Source organism: Cryptomeria japonica, chromosome 10 (genome assembly GCF_030272615.1).
Source record: "Cryptomeria japonica chromosome 10, Sugi_1.0, whole genome shotgun sequence".
Lineage (NCBI taxonomy): Eukaryota > Viridiplantae > Streptophyta > Pinopsida > Cupressales > Cupressaceae > Cryptomeria > Cryptomeria japonica.
The window spans coordinates 290,699,433-290,716,828 of record NC_081414.1 but is presented as its reverse complement, the minus strand read 5'-3'; the positions used below and the strand labels follow the sequence as shown (position 1 = coordinate 290,716,828).

The following is a 17,396-nucleotide window of genomic DNA, read 5'->3' as shown; positions in this document are numbered from 1 at the left end:
TATATATATATAATTTTCAAATGTTCTTATGATGACATTGATAAATCATTCATCATATTGACATACATGTTATAGAATGGTTAAAACACAACAATAGAGTTTACATGAGATTCGAACAAGTTAATATATAATTGCTTCCATAATTCATGTCAATGCGCATATGATATAAAATTGAAAAATAGTAATATTCCATACACAAAATGCCCAAAGGCTACAAGTTCGCACTACAAATGTCAAAAATTGTAAAATATAACGATGGAAAGTATGATTGATGCCTCTAATCGATGCCATTTTTTCCAACAGCACCTTCAAACCCCACTGCTTTGTCTTTCTAACTTGGCTGCAATTTTTTTTAATGTAAAAATAAAGTCAAATGCTACTCATGAAGTGTTATGTTTAGGCATGCAAGGGTTAGAGAGGCGTGGGGGCCACAAACATCATTTAAAAATGTTCTTTTTTGAAGTTGGGTGTTTTTTATGTTTTTGAGCTCTGGCAAGAAGGGGATGGCTGGCTATTCTTGAGATGTTTGGGGGCGTCTCTAATGTACTCAATGTTTCCTAGGGACGACCCAGCTGATTAGGGACATTTTGCTTGCAATTTTTTTTTTGGGATTCCTTGGAAACATTCCTAAAGCGTCCCTCATCCTTGGGACGTCCCCAAAGCGGGGACAAGGGGCTAAAACTCTCGGGGACGCGTCCTCGTGTATCCTTTCTGAAAAAATATAAAGGGGAGGATTTCATTGCAAATCGGTTACACTTTATTAAAATTTCAACTATTTTAATTTGTTTTATTTTAGTTACCATCGCCCAACCATCCCAAATTTTTGCAATCCTCAAAATCTTGTTCCCACATCTCTACATCCTCGACACTAGAAGCTCGGAGAAACACTGAATAAAATATAAAAATGTTTAAACATTAAAAAATAGAAAACAAACACTGATAAATTCCATCATCTGAGCTAAATGAGATAATATCACATCGATAATCAAATAAATGAGTAGAACAATCCATGATGATACTATGATTGATGTCTAATGATGAAATGCCAAGTAATTGGTTCTTGCTCTTCCCATTATTGAGATTGGTGTCAATTAATATCATTTATGTGGGCTAAAACTCTTTGAAAATGACCCACTTTGATATCTTATGACTTCTACAAATGGCCATTAGAAACAACTTTTAGAAATGGGTGCATTTCCCAACTGTTGAGAAACATTCTTCTCAGTCCTGGAAATGTGACAGATGGCTCATAGATGTTCGTTTCTTGATCTATTTTAGGTTAAAAATGATTTTTAAAGCTTTTAGTTTTAGGCTAAGTCACCGCATTTGAATTAGAATTTGAGTTCGACAACCATAAAATTTGGATGAAGTTTAGCAAGTGCAAAAAAATTGGAAAAAAATTCAGCATTAAATTCGCCTTATTTAATTTTTTTTTTAAATATAAGCAATGAATTGAAAATGAGTAATAAAATAATATTAGTATACTAATATATTTACATATACTAATAGAGCTGAACATAAAAGAGAATAAATAATAAATAATGTATAAAAATTTAATTTAAAATATTATTAATATATAAAAATATATTAAATAATAAATATATTAAATATTTCAAAATATTAAGTTTTAACATATTGAATAATAAGCAAAATTATATAACAAATTGACGTGATGTAAAACATAAAATATAAATAATTTTAATTTTATTTGAAAAAGCGAAAAATTAAAATAAGAACAAAACTCAAAAAATTAGCTAAGTTGCCGGTTTGGGTTCAGGCATTGGTTCGGGTTCGAGAACACGGTATGACAAAATTTTGAAAAGGGATATATATATATATATATATGAATTAAGATTAGAATGTCACATAGCATCATATAAACAACAAAACCAACATAAACTTGTAATCATAGCATCATGATCATACCATCATAGCATCATATACATCAAGTTCAATATCAAAATGACAAAATAATAATATCAATTTCAAGTATCATTGTTTCAACAATTGGAACTATAGTTTTAATTTTAAAGTTTAATCATCAAATGGATTCTCCAAATCATCATCATCCTCATCATTGACATTGACATTAGATGAACCAATGCCAATGCCACTTGCACTTGCACTATTAGTTTGCTCGCTTTTCGAGTCATCAAATGCAACAAGCTAAGAAGTGGAAGCATCCAAGTCAGTATGCTTTGGCTCTATATCTCATATCTTTGACTCCCCTTGCTTGTAGTCATGTTGCTTGTGTGAAAGAAGACGCAAGTTGGAATGCACATATACTAAATTCTCCGCTCTTTTTGATTGCAATCTAGTGCACTTTACTTAGTGGATGAAAGAGTATGTTTTCCAATTTCTCTTTGATGCAGATGAACTAGCAACCTATGAAGACAAAGTAAACAATTAAAGCTATAAATTTATAAAATTAAAAGTTATTAGCAACCTATGGAGACAAAGAAAATTATAAATAAAACATGTGATAAAATAAAATTAATTAAACTTGTGATAAAAATTTGACTGCAAGGGGTTGTAGGTTTTTGAAGCATGTGCCATTAAAGTACCACCAACTATGAGCATCCTTCTTGAATCTATGACGAAGAGCATCAACATGTAGACCATTTCTGTTCTGAAATTCTATGAACTCATTTGTAATCACATCTCGCACTTCATCTTTAGGGTAGAGTCTAAAGAATGTTGCCTTGTACCCATTAGACACTTCTAAATCTCTCCATGGTGCAAGCCGTCCTGGTTGATGAAGAAACTGATTGCGATAGTACTTTGGTGTCAAGGAATAGGCAAGAAGATGTAAAGGAGTGGTCATCTTATTCCACTGTTCTACAACAATTGCTTGCACATGCTTGAAGAATTTCTTCTCAGGGTCTTGCTCTTTTGCATATATAATGCACTTCATCTGCTCAAGCATTGAGTCAATGGCATCCTAAATCTCTCCAATGCAAGGCCTATCCATGTCAGTGTAGCGAATTGTGCTCATAATGGGCTCAATGAAACTAAGGAGATATTTTTCAAGATTCCATCATGTGTCATCCAATATCCTTTGCCTAATTCTTGTTTCCCTCTCTGTGCTGCTTTGCTTCCATATAGTTCAATTTTGGCTGATCACTATATTACAAAGTGCCACATTAACTTTCACAAATTGTCTCAAGATGATTGTGTTAGATGCAAAATGGGCCTCAACAACCAATAACTGAAATTAAAGCCAAAATGATTAAAAAAAGGAGACAAATTTAAAGAAGAATACACATTATAGCTTACACAATCAAATTATAAACATTGAAAATAAAAAAATCATAAAATGTAAAATTAAATTACTATTTCACTTACCTTCAATAGCTCCAAACCCGAAAAAGATCTAAAAATCCCTTGAGACGCGTGGTGGTTTGTGATGAACATTTGAATGTCCTCAGCCTCTGCATACACCTGTTTGATCCAATCAATTTTATTCCCAATCTTTTGTAGCATAAGATTGAGTGAATGAACTGCACAAGGTGTCCAATAGATGTGGTGATAGCATTCCTCAACCAACAAACCAGTAGCTCTACAATTTTTTGCGTTGTCTGTTATGACTTGAACAACATTATGGGGTCCCATTATCTCAATGGCAGAGATGAGAATACTTGCAATAAATTGCCCATCTTTACTTGACCCTCACAATCCATAGTTTTCAAAAACATTGCCCCTTTAGGGGACACTCCTATGACATTGATCAAGGGACAATTTTTGGAATCTTTCCACCCATTGGAAACAATGGATACACTTGTCTCAATCCATGAATCCCTTATGGGCCTCAATGCATCTTCAACCCCCTTCACCTCTCTTTCCAACAAGGTTCCATATACCTTCTCATAACCTAGGCCCTTATACCCTCTTGGAGCTTCATTAACACTTTTCAACATCTTTTCCCAATATGCGGAGTAAACAACATACCAACCAATTTGCATATATGCATCTTGTTACATCTTGGTTGACAATGTCTCAACTCTCATTTTGAAATGCAGTTTCTAAAGGCCCCTTTGATCTTTTGCGTGTAATGGGTGCTTCACTTTAAGGCTTAGTTGTGGAAAAAAGGGGTGGTTTTCTACTACAATATTGGGATTAGATGGGGATTGCATTTCCTTTGTTTTTTTGGAACGGTTTGATTTAATCTACGGGCTTCTCTGTCTTGTACTTCATGCTCCCTAATATATTTCAACATCGTCTCTTGTGGTATAGGCACTCCATTTTTTCTAGGGCATTTTTTGATGGCTCTTCTTGGTATTCTACACAAATGGCCTACCACCCGATAATATGTACTATTACGTTTTTTATCATATCCTTGGCATTTCCAACAGAATCTACCACCTCTTGGAAGCAGTCGTATAATGCCAACATACTTCCATAGGGGATTTGATCTCTGTTTTGTTTGTTTGTTTGTGCCTATGGAGGAAGAGGTAAATGCCATTATAGTTCCTATGGCAAGAAATTATATGAACACATTCAAAAAACAAAAACAAAATAATGAAAAAAAAGGTAAACTAAGCAAATAATGTTTCACGTTTGATAGTTTGTGAAACAAAAATGGTTGAAAAAATGTACAATACCTACCTCTTTCAGCTAATGGAAGCTTGCAAATGTGTAGAAATGATGCTGCAACACTTATTCAAGCTTCAAAAATCAATCTTCAATTCCTTCTATTTGATGTTGGAAGCCAAACTTTGCTCAACCTGCAATGAAAAAATTGATGTTTGCAAAACAAATGAGGGAAAATGAACTTAGTTTGTGTTTTAAATGTCACTTTTAGGGTTATATTTGCCTTCTCCAAGTGGGGGATTCCAAAAAAAGATAAATTTTGCAAAAAAAATTGACTTTTGTGAGCTCGACTGCATGGGTTCACATTGGCTGAACCAGCCCACCCGGGCATGAACCTTGGCTGGACCCATAGGCGAACCGGATCAGGATCTGGACCTGAACTGGACTAAACCAGTACTAGCACCCTTACCCTACGAACCTTGCAACTTAGAAAATTAGTAAGCCTCTTTCTGAGAAGCCCTGAAAAAGCCGACTTGCTCATAAAATGGATGCATAGGAGTTTCGTGGGCATTGCTAAACACTTAGGTAGTGCAAGGCGACTGGCAGAGCTTTCTCTTCCTTTGACAGAGCTTTCTTTTTCCATTATAGTCCAGATGTTTTTTAAACTATAGTTTATTAGAACAAATTTTGCCCTTTACCCTACCGAGTATATGGTGAATTTCAACAAATTTTAATTGATGTTTTGAAATCCGCCAAATTTTGAACTTCATGACTGAAATTTGGCGAATGTGGTGACTTAGGTTTTAGGGACCTGAGTTCATCTGAACCAAACTTGGGGCATGCTAAGGTAGGGCACCAAAGGTAAAAGAGAGGAATCCAGTTTGTTTCAGTAGATAAACTTATCTGAGACAGCCACCTGTTCTCACTGAGTTTGGGTACAAGGGGTCTGAAGTGCGAACATTTTAACACAGCATAATTGATGAACTTGAATCCATATTGAAATAAAGATTAAAGAAAATGAATCTTTGAGTTCATGATTCATAGTTGTCATCATGTTTTCTTCCTTAAGAAATTGACTTTGCTAAGTATTCCATGTACAACCTGATGTTCCATTGTGCACCACCTAACAATTTTGTTTGAAACAACCATTGGATGCATTTTTTTATATACTTCAATTTGCATGATTCCTGCTGTCAGTTGTTTGTGGTTTCCTCTTGTATATTTCTATTCATGCTAGCATATGCAATAGCCATGGTTTTCTCACATTGACAACTAATAGGCTAATACACTACAATTCAGTTATTCTACCCATTCATTGAGCAATGATACAGGTATGAGAAATTTAGGCAATGAATCATTTTTAAATATACGCACTTCCAAATATTGAGAATACCTGCCAATATTTTTTTTGGTGCAGTAGGTACTTATTTCATGAATATTTAACAAAATAAATGTCGAGAATATAAATCTCCATGCCTCTTAACAGTTCTAGTTCATGTTTATCAGTTATGTCTTTCTCATCCACACAACTTTTGCTCACAGTCTGTATGTGCAAACAATTTATGTCAAACTGTCATTTTGTTGGCCATCACTCTTGTTCTCAATTCATGCAGTGATCAATTCTTATTGTTATTATGGCATGAATAGAGCTGTATGAGGTCTAATACCATGTTACAATCCTGGGAGCAGCATGATATAAATTGCAGAATTAAAGTGGAGATACACAAACATTTCAAGAAAAAAGCTGCACAGGATATTTACAAAAGGAACCAAATATCTTATCGATGCAATACTCTTTTGCAATATGTATAATTATATAACCTTCTCCTAATTTTCACTTACAAGAAATCCCTCAGACATGCACTTATGCCATTTCAACTGATGAGTGTATCAATTAAGTCTTCTAACGTGATTGCATGTAGAAATGATAACATTGTAAATTACCAAAATTTTAAATTTTGTAAATGCATTGCAGACACACTTTATGATCAAGAATCTGCTTCGTTGGCTGAGAGTCACAAGTTTGAGCTTGTCCATTGTTTGTTGAGTCTAGGTGGTTTTTGGGAGCTAGACTAAAGAGAGACTGGGAAAGATATAGTGAGCTCAATAATGGGACTTATATAGCTTCCCATAAGACATAAATTATATAATGTAAAAAGAAACACCCCAAATGATTGCTTTTTTTGTCACTTTCTCTATAAGTTTTTTTTGTTAAGAGATGGGTGTTCGCCGAGAAAACAAAACAATTTGGGCATTTTTTCCATTGAATTTCACTAGTGGGATTTTACAATCACAGAATTGATTTTGAGCATTTATTTTTCAGATTTCACACACCATATAAGGGGGCTGGGAATGGTATTTCTTCTTGGTTTTCACCAGAAATTCATTCAGAAGGGTTATCTAATACAAAGAAAACTACATTTTTGTTAACTATATGTAATTGAAGCTGAGAAATTTAGCATAAATGGTGGCTTGAGTTTTCCAGTTGGATGTCTCTGAAGCTAACTTCTTGATGAATTATTTTTTTTATTAATATTCCCTTTTATTTCTGACTTATAAGTTTACAGCAGGAAGAAAAATCTGGCAAACCAGAACTCGAACTTGTACTCAACCTCATACTTGAACTGATGTCTTAGCTGAAAAGAAAAATCTAGTTGTGAGTAGAAAATGGATTTATTAAAGTAAACATTGCAATTAATTAGATGGTTCATGCTTAATAAATTATGAAGCTATTATAGAATCACAAGAGAGCAAGTCCAACTTTTTATTTGATCTTGGTACAGTTACATCTGTGACATGTGTAGGACCCAGGTTTCTTGATGTGTACTTGACAATACAACCTACATAATCTTATTTATTTTATACCCAATAGTGCACTTAGGCCCATTTTTATATTGCTTGTTATAGATTATGTCTCAAATGTGAATTAAGTGGAACATCACTCATTAGTGCCGTAAGGAATTTTCTTCATAAAGGAATGCCTTGCTTTGGTGTGAGAGTAGAGGAGTGTATTTGATGTAAATTGTAATTTTGACATTTGCCATGTTTCAGCAAGTCACTATGGGAGATTGTGATGTATATGGTCCTCAATGTTCCTTTGCCGATTCCAGGAAAGACTAAGGTTTTATTTTCTATAGAGCATTGCCTTCTCTCTGTGGAGGCACCCCACAAAGATGGACTACCTCATGCAGATGTATGATACCTTCCTTTATCAAATTCTATTACCATTTGATGTTAAGCATTAGTGTCTGGTTGAGTTTTCCTTTTTTAATAAACGATTTGGTTGGTATGTTTCTATTTTAGAGTTTATTGTAGTTTATTTATGGCCAATCTTTGTTTATTTATTTTCAGACGTTGCTGCTCTATTCAATGACTATTTTGAATGCAGATTTCTTTTCAACCATTGGTTCAAAGCTTGGATGTTGACAACCTAATCCAGTTTTTTACTGCTGTTCTTCTTGAGAGGCGAATTCTACTTCGGGCAAACAAGTATGTATTGATCATACTTTATTCCTAATCCATGCGTTATTTTTGCTACGATTGCAACCCACATATGTTTATACTAGATGACAATTTGTAAGTATGCATACGATAAGTGCTTAAAATTTAAAGCATGAATTAAAGTCTTCAAGCTTTTAGTTTGATCAATGTGATTGTTATCTAAATCATTGATTTTTTTCTGCTAATTATATATTAAATTTGTGTAATTTGCTACTAAACTGTATCAGATATATTTTATTTATTAATAATCATAATTTTGTTTGATGATCTTATTCTTGACGATGGACAATTATTGTTTGTTGCACCGTCTTGCAATTTGACAGTGTAGGATAATAGTATCATATTCTAACTTTTCCATTTGCTGTGTGTGTGCACGTGTTTGTTGGATTGTTTTGTTTCAGGGTTATATTATTGTTATTTTTTATTTTTCTCCCTGGAGTAGGGAGAGGAATGGTAGGGGAGGATGTTGAGGAAAGCTATGTATTTCATCTGTAATTGTAATAGTTAAGATTTTTTCTGTTGATTTTTAATTCATCATCCATTTCATATGTTTCTTTAACTCCCCGGTTCCATGCTTATGCGCTTTAGTATTAACTTGAAACTTTGGAAAGCTGAAATCCCCATGGGAGACACAACCTGAACTGGCTGCTTTCCAGGTGAATATCTAAAACAGGTTGGTTTCTTAGGATATTTTTTTTCGTTTTAGTTGAAGGATCATGCTTTTGCCACCTGTATAGATTGTGTCCATGATATTTTTTAGGTTTGAGATGCATGAAACTGTGAGAGCTTTTCTGAATAGACTTCACAAAAGCCATTGAGTCCTTTTTTACAGAAAACCTTCATGTGTAGCTACATTGATGTTTCTGTAGCGTATTTTATGCCTTGAATGTTTCTTTTTTAGAGCGTCTTCAGTCTGATTTTTATATTTTCAAATTTAATTTGTCTTGGATCAGATTTTATTTGAAGCATGATTGGAAATGTTCAATTGTCTGGGCTAAGCAGCAAATGACAGGGTTATAGCATGTACTTTAGAATGTTTTTGCTATTGAATTAATTTGAGGCACTTTCCACTGCATTGCTGATAAGGAACTGATACATTCAGTTTGAGTTTCCATGTTTATGATTGATGCCATTTTTTAATTGGACTTTTCCCCAACCATGCACATGGAAATGGGGAAAGAGGTAAAACCAAGAGTTATAGTGGATTACTTGCTGTGACGTTTTCACACATCATCCCATTGCAAATTGGGACCCCCATTTTTTCGCTTTTTAGGTAGATGTTTTGCTTAGATTGCCTTAGCTTAGCATTATTTTCCTGGTTTTAACCTTTGGTTGTGAGAGGGTGTCTTAGTTTTAGTCTGTGGTCTCTTGCCTGTGCAAAGTGTTGAGTTTTTGGGGTTTGTCATCAGATTTAGAGATATCGTCAAGTCAGTATTTCAGATGTCTTGGCTAGATAGAGCGAATAGGTCACCCTCACAGTGCTGCAACCAGTGTTGATCTTCAGGTTGGTGCCAGCATGCTTGGAAGGATATTTTGATGCTACATGTGTGTTTAGACAGGTTAATGGAGAAGAATGCAACTTTCCAGGATGATTTCGGACAACTTTCTGTTTTAAAAAGTTGCTTTTTTTTTTCTATTTTTAGAAAGTGTCATCTTTAGCATTGATTGGTCAATTGGAGAAATTTCTATTTTTAGAAAATGCTAGTATCAAAGGTTAGTACTGTGGAAAGGAACTGTGCAAGAAATTCCTCAAAGAAGTGTAGAAATTCCTGATCCAAGCATGAAACCTGCCTAAGGCAAAGTAGAAAATCCACTTGGAGGTAAAATGAAGTGCCAAAGAGAAAAATCCACTTGGAGGTCGAATTTCCCAAGTTAAAAATCCACTTGAGGTCAAATTTTCCTAAGTAGAGGTGAGCAAAATGTTTCTGTCCTTGAAAATCTACTTGGAGGTTGGATTTTCCAAAGAGAAAAATCCTCTTGGAGGTTGAATTTCCTGTTGTCATTTTTATGACACCCTTGGTCCATCAATGAGAATCGATCAGAGATATGTTCCATGGACCAGTGATGCCCCAGTTGATCAAGGATAAAAGCAGTGAAATCATGGTTTGAAGTGTTGCCTTGTCGGAAGTTCCTTGGCCCTCTCTTTCTCTTCTCCGGAACTCCGGAACCCCGAGGTTCCGAGTTTCTTTGCCTTAGTTTCTTTCTTTCCTGCTCCGGAACTCCCAAGATTCCAAAGTTCCCTTCCTTCCCTTAGCTTTTCTTCTGTTCTCCCCCCCCGGAATCTTCAACCCCGGAACTCCGAAACCCCCAAGTTCCAAAGTTCCTTGTTCTTCAACCTCGAAACTCCGGAACCCCCAGGTTTCGAAGTTCCTTAGTCTTCTACCCCAGAACTCTGGAACCCCCAGGTTCCCAAGTTCCTTGTTCTTCAACCCCGGAACTCCGGAACCCCTAGGTTCCCAAGTTCCTTGTTCTTCAACCCTGGAACTCCGGAACCTCGAAGTTCCCCAACTACGGTGACCCGGTCTCCGAAGTTCCCCAACTACGGTGACCCAGGTCCCTGAAGTTCCCCAACTTCGGAACGCCGAGGTTCCGAAGTTCCCCTTCTCTCTTTAACCCTTTCCCTCTCTATCCCAAAACTTTGGAACCCTGAGGTTCCAAAGTTCTTTTGAGCAGTTCCCCGGAACTCCGGAACCCCGAGGTACCAAAGTTCCTTCCCCTTTTGCCTTCTCTCCCTAGTTACTCAGGAACTCCGGAACCCCAAGGTTCCAAAGTTCCTTTCCTAGCCCTCCTTTCTCCTATCCCGAAACTTCAAAACCCTGAGGTTCCGAAGTTCCTTGCTCCTTCCCTTGTCTTCCTCACTTCAAGAGTCCGAGCTTCCGAAGTCTTCCAAACTTGCTTCCGGCTGGCAACACTTCCAGATGGCGTGATCGATACTCAAGGCTTTAAATGCTCCGACAGTTTTGGTGACTTATGCACTTTTTTTGTGGAGTCACAGGGGTGCATTTAATGTTTTTGGCAGGATTTCCATCAAGGGAGGTACGGGGCCATGCTTGGTGATTTGTGTCATGACTGCATACTCTGACTTTGGAAGGTCAGTCAATCCACCTTCTCAGGGTTTCCCTTTGTGGTTATGGCTAGGTTGCTTGCATGTACAAGCCAAGTGCATGCACTTCCCTGCACTTCCAGACTGACATACAGGGGTCATGATCACCCTTGTGACCTGTTATCACAAAAGCTTGCACCCTTGCTGAGCTATCAACTCAGCAACCTTGTGAAACATGGAAACAACCCTGAAGTGTGGGACCTTGCGCAAGGGGGTTGAATCTCCAGAGAAGGCCGACTTCCTTCTCAATCCAGGTGCAGGTGTTGAACCAACTCAACACTCAAAACTAACTCCTAGACTTATCCTAACAATTTGCAGAGGTAAAGGGAAGAGAAAATGCTTGAAAGAAAAGGAGGTGATGCACCAAGATAAGAGATTGTTCCTCTCCCCACCCCAAATGACACAAGGAATTAATTGAAACACCCTGGAAATGCACAAACTTCAATTACATAAGTGGCCCAAAAGCATGTATGGAGGTTAGAATTTGCTAAGTGTCAAGAGGGGAGAAGGATTCCCACAAGTCACACTCAGAAAACAAGTTAACACAACACATATGGAGAGAAAAGCCACAAGACATGCACCTATGATGAAGGTAAGAAAGCATACACAACATACATAAGTTGAAAGAAGGCAAGAATGGTGATCTTCAATTAATTCAAGGCCAAAGGCCAATCTTATAGTTGCAGAAATGCAAAAGATTACAAGTCTTCAAGAGAAGAGAAGAGCATAAGAAAGCTCAAGGCAGCAGGGAGAGAACCCTTTACAATGAGGCTTAAAAGCCATTATATAGAAAAATGGGTTACAATGGTGATCATGACCACTGCATGTTAGTTTGGAAGTGCATGCACTTGGCTTGTACATGCAAGCAACCTAGCCATACCCACAAAGGGCAATCCTAAGAAGGTGGATTGACTAACCTTCCAAAGTCAGGCATGACATAAGTCAGCAAGCAGGGCTCCGTACCTCCCTTGATGGAAATCCTGACAAAAACATTAAATGCACCCCCGTGGCTCCACAAAAAAAGTGCATAAGTCACCAAGACTGTCGGAGCATTTAAAGCCTTGAGTGTCGATCACGCCATCCGGAAGTGTTGCAAGCTAGAAGCAAGATTAGAAGACTTCGGAGACCGGGGTCACCATAGTTGGGGAACTTCGGAGACCGGAGTCACCGTAGTTGGACAAGGAACTTCGGAACCTGGGGGTTCCGGAGTTCCGGGGTTGAGGGACAAGGAACTTGAGAACGTGGGGGTTCCGGAGTTCCGAGGTTGAGGGACAAGGAACTTGGGAACCTGGGGGTTCCGAAGTTCCGGGGTTGAGGACAAGGAACTTGGGAACCTGGGGGTTCTGGAGTTCCGGGGTAGAAGGACAAGGAACTTGAGAACCTGGGGGTTCCGGAGTTCTGGGGTAACTTCGGAGACGGAGTCACCGTAGTTGGGGAACTTTGAGGGACAAGGAACTTGGGAACCTGGGGGTTCCGGAGTTTCAGGGTTGAGGACAAGGAACTTGGGAACCTGGGGGTTCTGGAGTTCCGGGGTAGAAGGACAAGAAACTTGGGAACCTGGGGGTTCGGAGCTCCGAGGTAGAAGGACAAGGAACTTGGGAACTTGGGGGTTTCGGAGTTTCGGGGTTGAGGACAAGGAACTTGGGAACATGGGGGTTCCGGAGTTGAAGGACAAGGAACTTGGGAACCTGGGGGTTCCGGGGTTGAGGGACAAGGAACTTGGGAACCTGGGGGTTCCGGAGTTTCGAGGTTGAGGACAAGGAACTTGGGAACTTGGGGGTTCCGGAGCTCCGGGGTAGAAGGACAAGGAACTTGGGAACCTAGGGGTTCTGGAGTTCCGGGGTAACTTCGGAGACAAAGTCACCGTAGTTGGGAAGACTTAGGAACTTCCTTCTGACAAGACAACACTTCACACTTCATAATTCCATTGCTTTTCTCCTTGATCAACTAGGCAGCTCTGGTCCATGGAACATATCTCTGATCGGTTCTCACTGATGGACCAAGGGTGTCATAAAATGACAATATGACCATTTTCTATATAATGGCTTTTAAGCCTCATTGTAAGGGGTTCTCTCCCTGCTGCCTTGAGCTTTCTTATGCTCTTCTCGTCTCTTGAAGACCCTTAACTTTTTGCATTTTTGCAACTGTAAGATTGGCTTTTTTGGCCTTATGATTAATTGAAAATCAGCATTCTTGCCTTCTTTCTACCTATGTATGTTGTGTATGCTTTCTTACCTTCGTCGTAGGTATGTGTCTTGTGGCTTTTTCTCCATATATGTTGTGTTAACTTGTTTTCTAGGTGTCACTTGTGGGAATCTTTCTCCCCTCTTGATGCTTAGCGAATTCTAACCTTCATATATGCATTGGGGTCACTCATACAATTGAAAGTTGTGCATCTTCAGGGTGTTTCATTTTGTTACTTGTGCCATTTCAGTAGGGAGAGGAACAATCTCTTCTTGGTGCAATACCTCCCTTTGTTTCAAGCAATTTCTCTCCTCCCTTTTCCTCTGCAGATTGTTAGGATAGGTTTAGGAGTTAGTTTTGAAGTGTTGAGTTGGTTCAACACCTGCACCTAGATAGAGAAGGAAGCCAGCCTTCTCTAGGAGATTCAACCCCTTTGCGCAAGGTCCCACACCTCGGGGTTGTTTCCATGTTTCACAAGGTTGCTGAGTTGATAGCTCAGCAAGGGTGCAAGCTTTTGTGATAACATTTCCCAAAGAGAAAAATCCACTTGGAGGTTGAATTTCCCAAACAGAAAAATCCACTTGGAGGTTGAATTTCCCAAACAGAAAAATCCAGGTTGAATTTCCCAAACAGAAAAATCCACTTGGAGGTTGAATTTCCCAAAGAGAAAAATTCACTTGGAGGTTGAATTTCCCAAGTTAAAAATCCACTTGGAGGTTGAATTTCCCAAACAGAAAATTCCATTTGGAGGAAAAATTTACTTGGAGGTTGAATTTCTAAAAGAGAAAAATCCACTTGGAGGTTGAATTTCCCAAGTTAATAATCCGCTTAGGGGTTGAATTTCCCAAGTGAATACGTAATAAAAGTTAAATGGAATAAGTGTAATTCCCTCATGAAGTCGAATTTTCCATGTTGCAAAGGTAAAGTGAATTTCATAAGGACAAATTAATCCCTATGAGTTGCGATTTTCCACCTATAGCTATTTAGAATTCAAACAAAATAAAATCATATGAAAAGTGAAAAGAGGTCGGCTTTGCAAGAAAGGTGGAGAGGTGCGATCATTGAATGGAAGACATTATATATAATGAAGGGAAGCATCACATCACAAATCAAATTCGAATCTGCTTAGGACAAATCGCATCCAAGAGAAATATAAACAAGTTCGCACAAAAAAAGGAAGAAGATATTCACCACAACGAGCACAAGGAATTCAGACCATGAAAATCAGACCCAAGGATAGAAGAAATAGCAAATTTTTGCTAAAATCAGCTCTGGAGCAAAGTAAGTCATAGTTGAAAAGAATAAATCAGAGTTTTACAAGCAGATATGAATGTGTCTCTTCACCTTTCAAGTGTTTTCTGGAATACCATTTCCAAAAAGTCTTGAGAGGACAATTTCCAGATTTTTGAAGGGTTTTAAGAAGCGAGTTTTGTGAATTATCTTGCATTTTGCTTACTTAAGGTTTCATTCATAATCAAGGTTTAAATAATTCTCTCTCTTTTTCAGGTTGGATGCAAGCAATGTGATGTATGGAGCATGCAAGATCATACAAGGAAATGGATGAAGATGAAAGCCCTACAAGGATGTAAGATGCACAAGATCAAAGTGAAAGCTCAAGACATGAAGAGGACTTCACCAAGGCAAACAATTTTCAACTCAAGGATCAGTTCAAGGGACGAATCAAATAAGACAACATCACAAACGCGAATAAGGAGGATCAACATGTCAAGTCTTGGAGGAAGATAGTAACAAAGACAAAAGGATGTTTTACAATCTTGAATTTCCTTCAGAAATCCAAGAGTTATTGCTAGTACTCCAAGGTGAAAGATTCAGTGGAGTAAGACAAGTTAATCAAGTCTACAAGGCGAGCTGAGGTGGCATCCTAGTTGTCATTCAACCAATTAAAGGGCCCCAAGTTAAAATGTCTTGATACATTGTACTTGACTCTTTCAAAGAAGGGTGAAGTGACACATGGCAATTTATCAAATATTGTTTTATGTACCTAAACTCAACGCTCATTGGTTAGAATTCAAAAAAAGGACATGTGTCCATATCATTGTAATTATTTCATTGGCTAGAGGGAGTTTGTTGCAGCAAACCCTAATTAGGGTTTCATTGTATAATCTCGGCCATTGATTCTTGATTGGAGAATCAATAGGAGCCATTGAAATGTAAAGAGAGCTCTATATAAGGCTCAAACCTCTCATTTGTAAAGGTTAATAGTGGCTAGACAATAGCTAGTAATTAGATAGCATAAGCAATTAGGAGTTAGAAGTAGAGTACGAGGGGGAAACCATAAATTGTTGCCAAGGCTTGTGGAAATAAATAGTTGATTTCATTGAAGTTATGGTGAATCTTTGTGTTGTTTTTTCATGTTGCGTGGTTTCTTGTTACTTCTCAAATTAGATAGAGTTCATTGATTATGGTGGATGCTAATGAAGATATTATGATGAATTCTTTGGTTCATACTTTTTGTGGGTTGCTGACAAGTAAGTTCAAAATAAAAGGTTCAATTCCTTATGAGATTATGCTAAGTGAAATAGGGGCAATTCCTATTGAAGCAATTGCTATGGTGTGTCTCATAAGGTATTTAAAAAGAATTGAACAAATGGAAGTAGGTAGATGGTCTAGGGTTGTTTTCAATGACACTATGAGTGAAATAAAGAAGACTTAGATGAAGCAAAATAGCAAGTGGATGAGTAAATGGAATATTTACTTGAATGCTTGCCCCACAAATAGCAAAGGGATAGAGGCTTTTGTTATGCATAAGTTTTGCAAGCGAATGTGGGGTAAAGTGCTAGGGATAAAGAATTATTATTATCTTGAGGAGCTCAACCCCACGTGTGATCATTAGCAAAAAGTGTACATAGTGGCTAGTAACCAAGATTTTGATTGGTCAACTAAAAACTACATCTGATCAACTCCAATGTGCAGCAGTTTGGTGGAAAAGACCTAAAGAAGCATGGAAAGATTTGAAGAGATTTAAACCATAGAAGGGAGCAATAGTCTAGGTTTATATTTCTTTAGGTTCATAGATGGTCAGCATGATGACACAGCCCCAAGTAGAAAGTAGGTTCATGTTGTGGTGCTATCTTGGTTTGATGAACACCTTCCTTGCAAAGCGGGAGTATTAGAATTCTACTTGTGTTGCTGTGAAGATATTCTTCCTTTGGGAGCACATCAATACACTGCAGTTTCCTCCTCAGCACAAACACATTACCAACATCAATCTTGGTTTGTGTGGAAGTGTATTGACGATGCGATCAAGAGCAGCATCAGCATGGTGCAGCAGTGATGGCATAGTTCACTTCGGGTTCTGTGCAGGGACACAGTTATATAAAGTATAAGGCCCAGTTATATAGGGAGTCTTCTTTGAGATTAGTACTCAGTTTACTACTTGAGACTTAATTGATTTGTGGATGTAACTCAATCTCAACTACTTTGATTAAGAATTATTGATTGATTAGTCAGTTGATTGTTCAGTCAAACTGAATGTCACTTAAGCGATTTGTGAGCATAACTTAGTCTCAAGACTCTCAACTACTTTGTTTAGGAAATGTTGTTTGATTAGTTAGTGAATTGTTCAGTCAAACTGAGTATCATTCCAGTGAGTTGTAAGCTAAATTTGGAGCTTCACTTGACACTCCATCTAATTTCTCTTAGTTAAATTTATACTACACTTGTCTTTTAAAGGGCGCATATTCTAATTTTAAAATCCTGATGCATATAGATCCCTTTTCCAAAATTTCACTTCAGTCCAATGTATTTGTTTTCAAATTTAATGAGAAGATAGTTGCAGGTTTTAGAGTTCAATGTTGTGTAATCACAGTTCATATTTTCAGCAGTATGTGCTTGTAGATTAGCATATTCAGAGCAGAGAAATGGGAATCGCCAGAAAATGCCAAGTTTGGGCAATTTCCAAGTCGAGTTGGCCTTGGCAAGTCCAGGGGGCTCCGACTTGGACTCGGCTGGGTCTGGGGCCCAAAATCGGCCAAACTGAGACTTGGCGATTTTGGCCGAGTTTGGCGAGTCTTGACTCCCAAACTCGGCCGACAACATGTAATTTTAAGTTTAAAAA

At 37.7% G+C, this 17,396-nt stretch overlaps 1 protein-coding gene across 1 annotated transcript in view; it reads left to right on the top strand.

The window, feature by feature from the left end:
- LOC131040923 (DENN domain and WD repeat-containing protein SCD1) overlaps positions 1–17,396 on the top strand; it is a 254,969-nt gene that overhangs the window by 17,204 nt on the left and 220,369 nt on the right. Inside the window, exons 4-5 of the mRNA XM_057973881.2 lie at positions 7,582–7,723; positions 7,919–8,019. Coding sequence (XP_057829864.2) covers positions 7,582–7,723; positions 7,919–8,019 — 243 coding nt within the window. The remainder of the gene's footprint in view (positions 1–7,581; positions 7,724–7,918; positions 8,020–17,396) is intronic.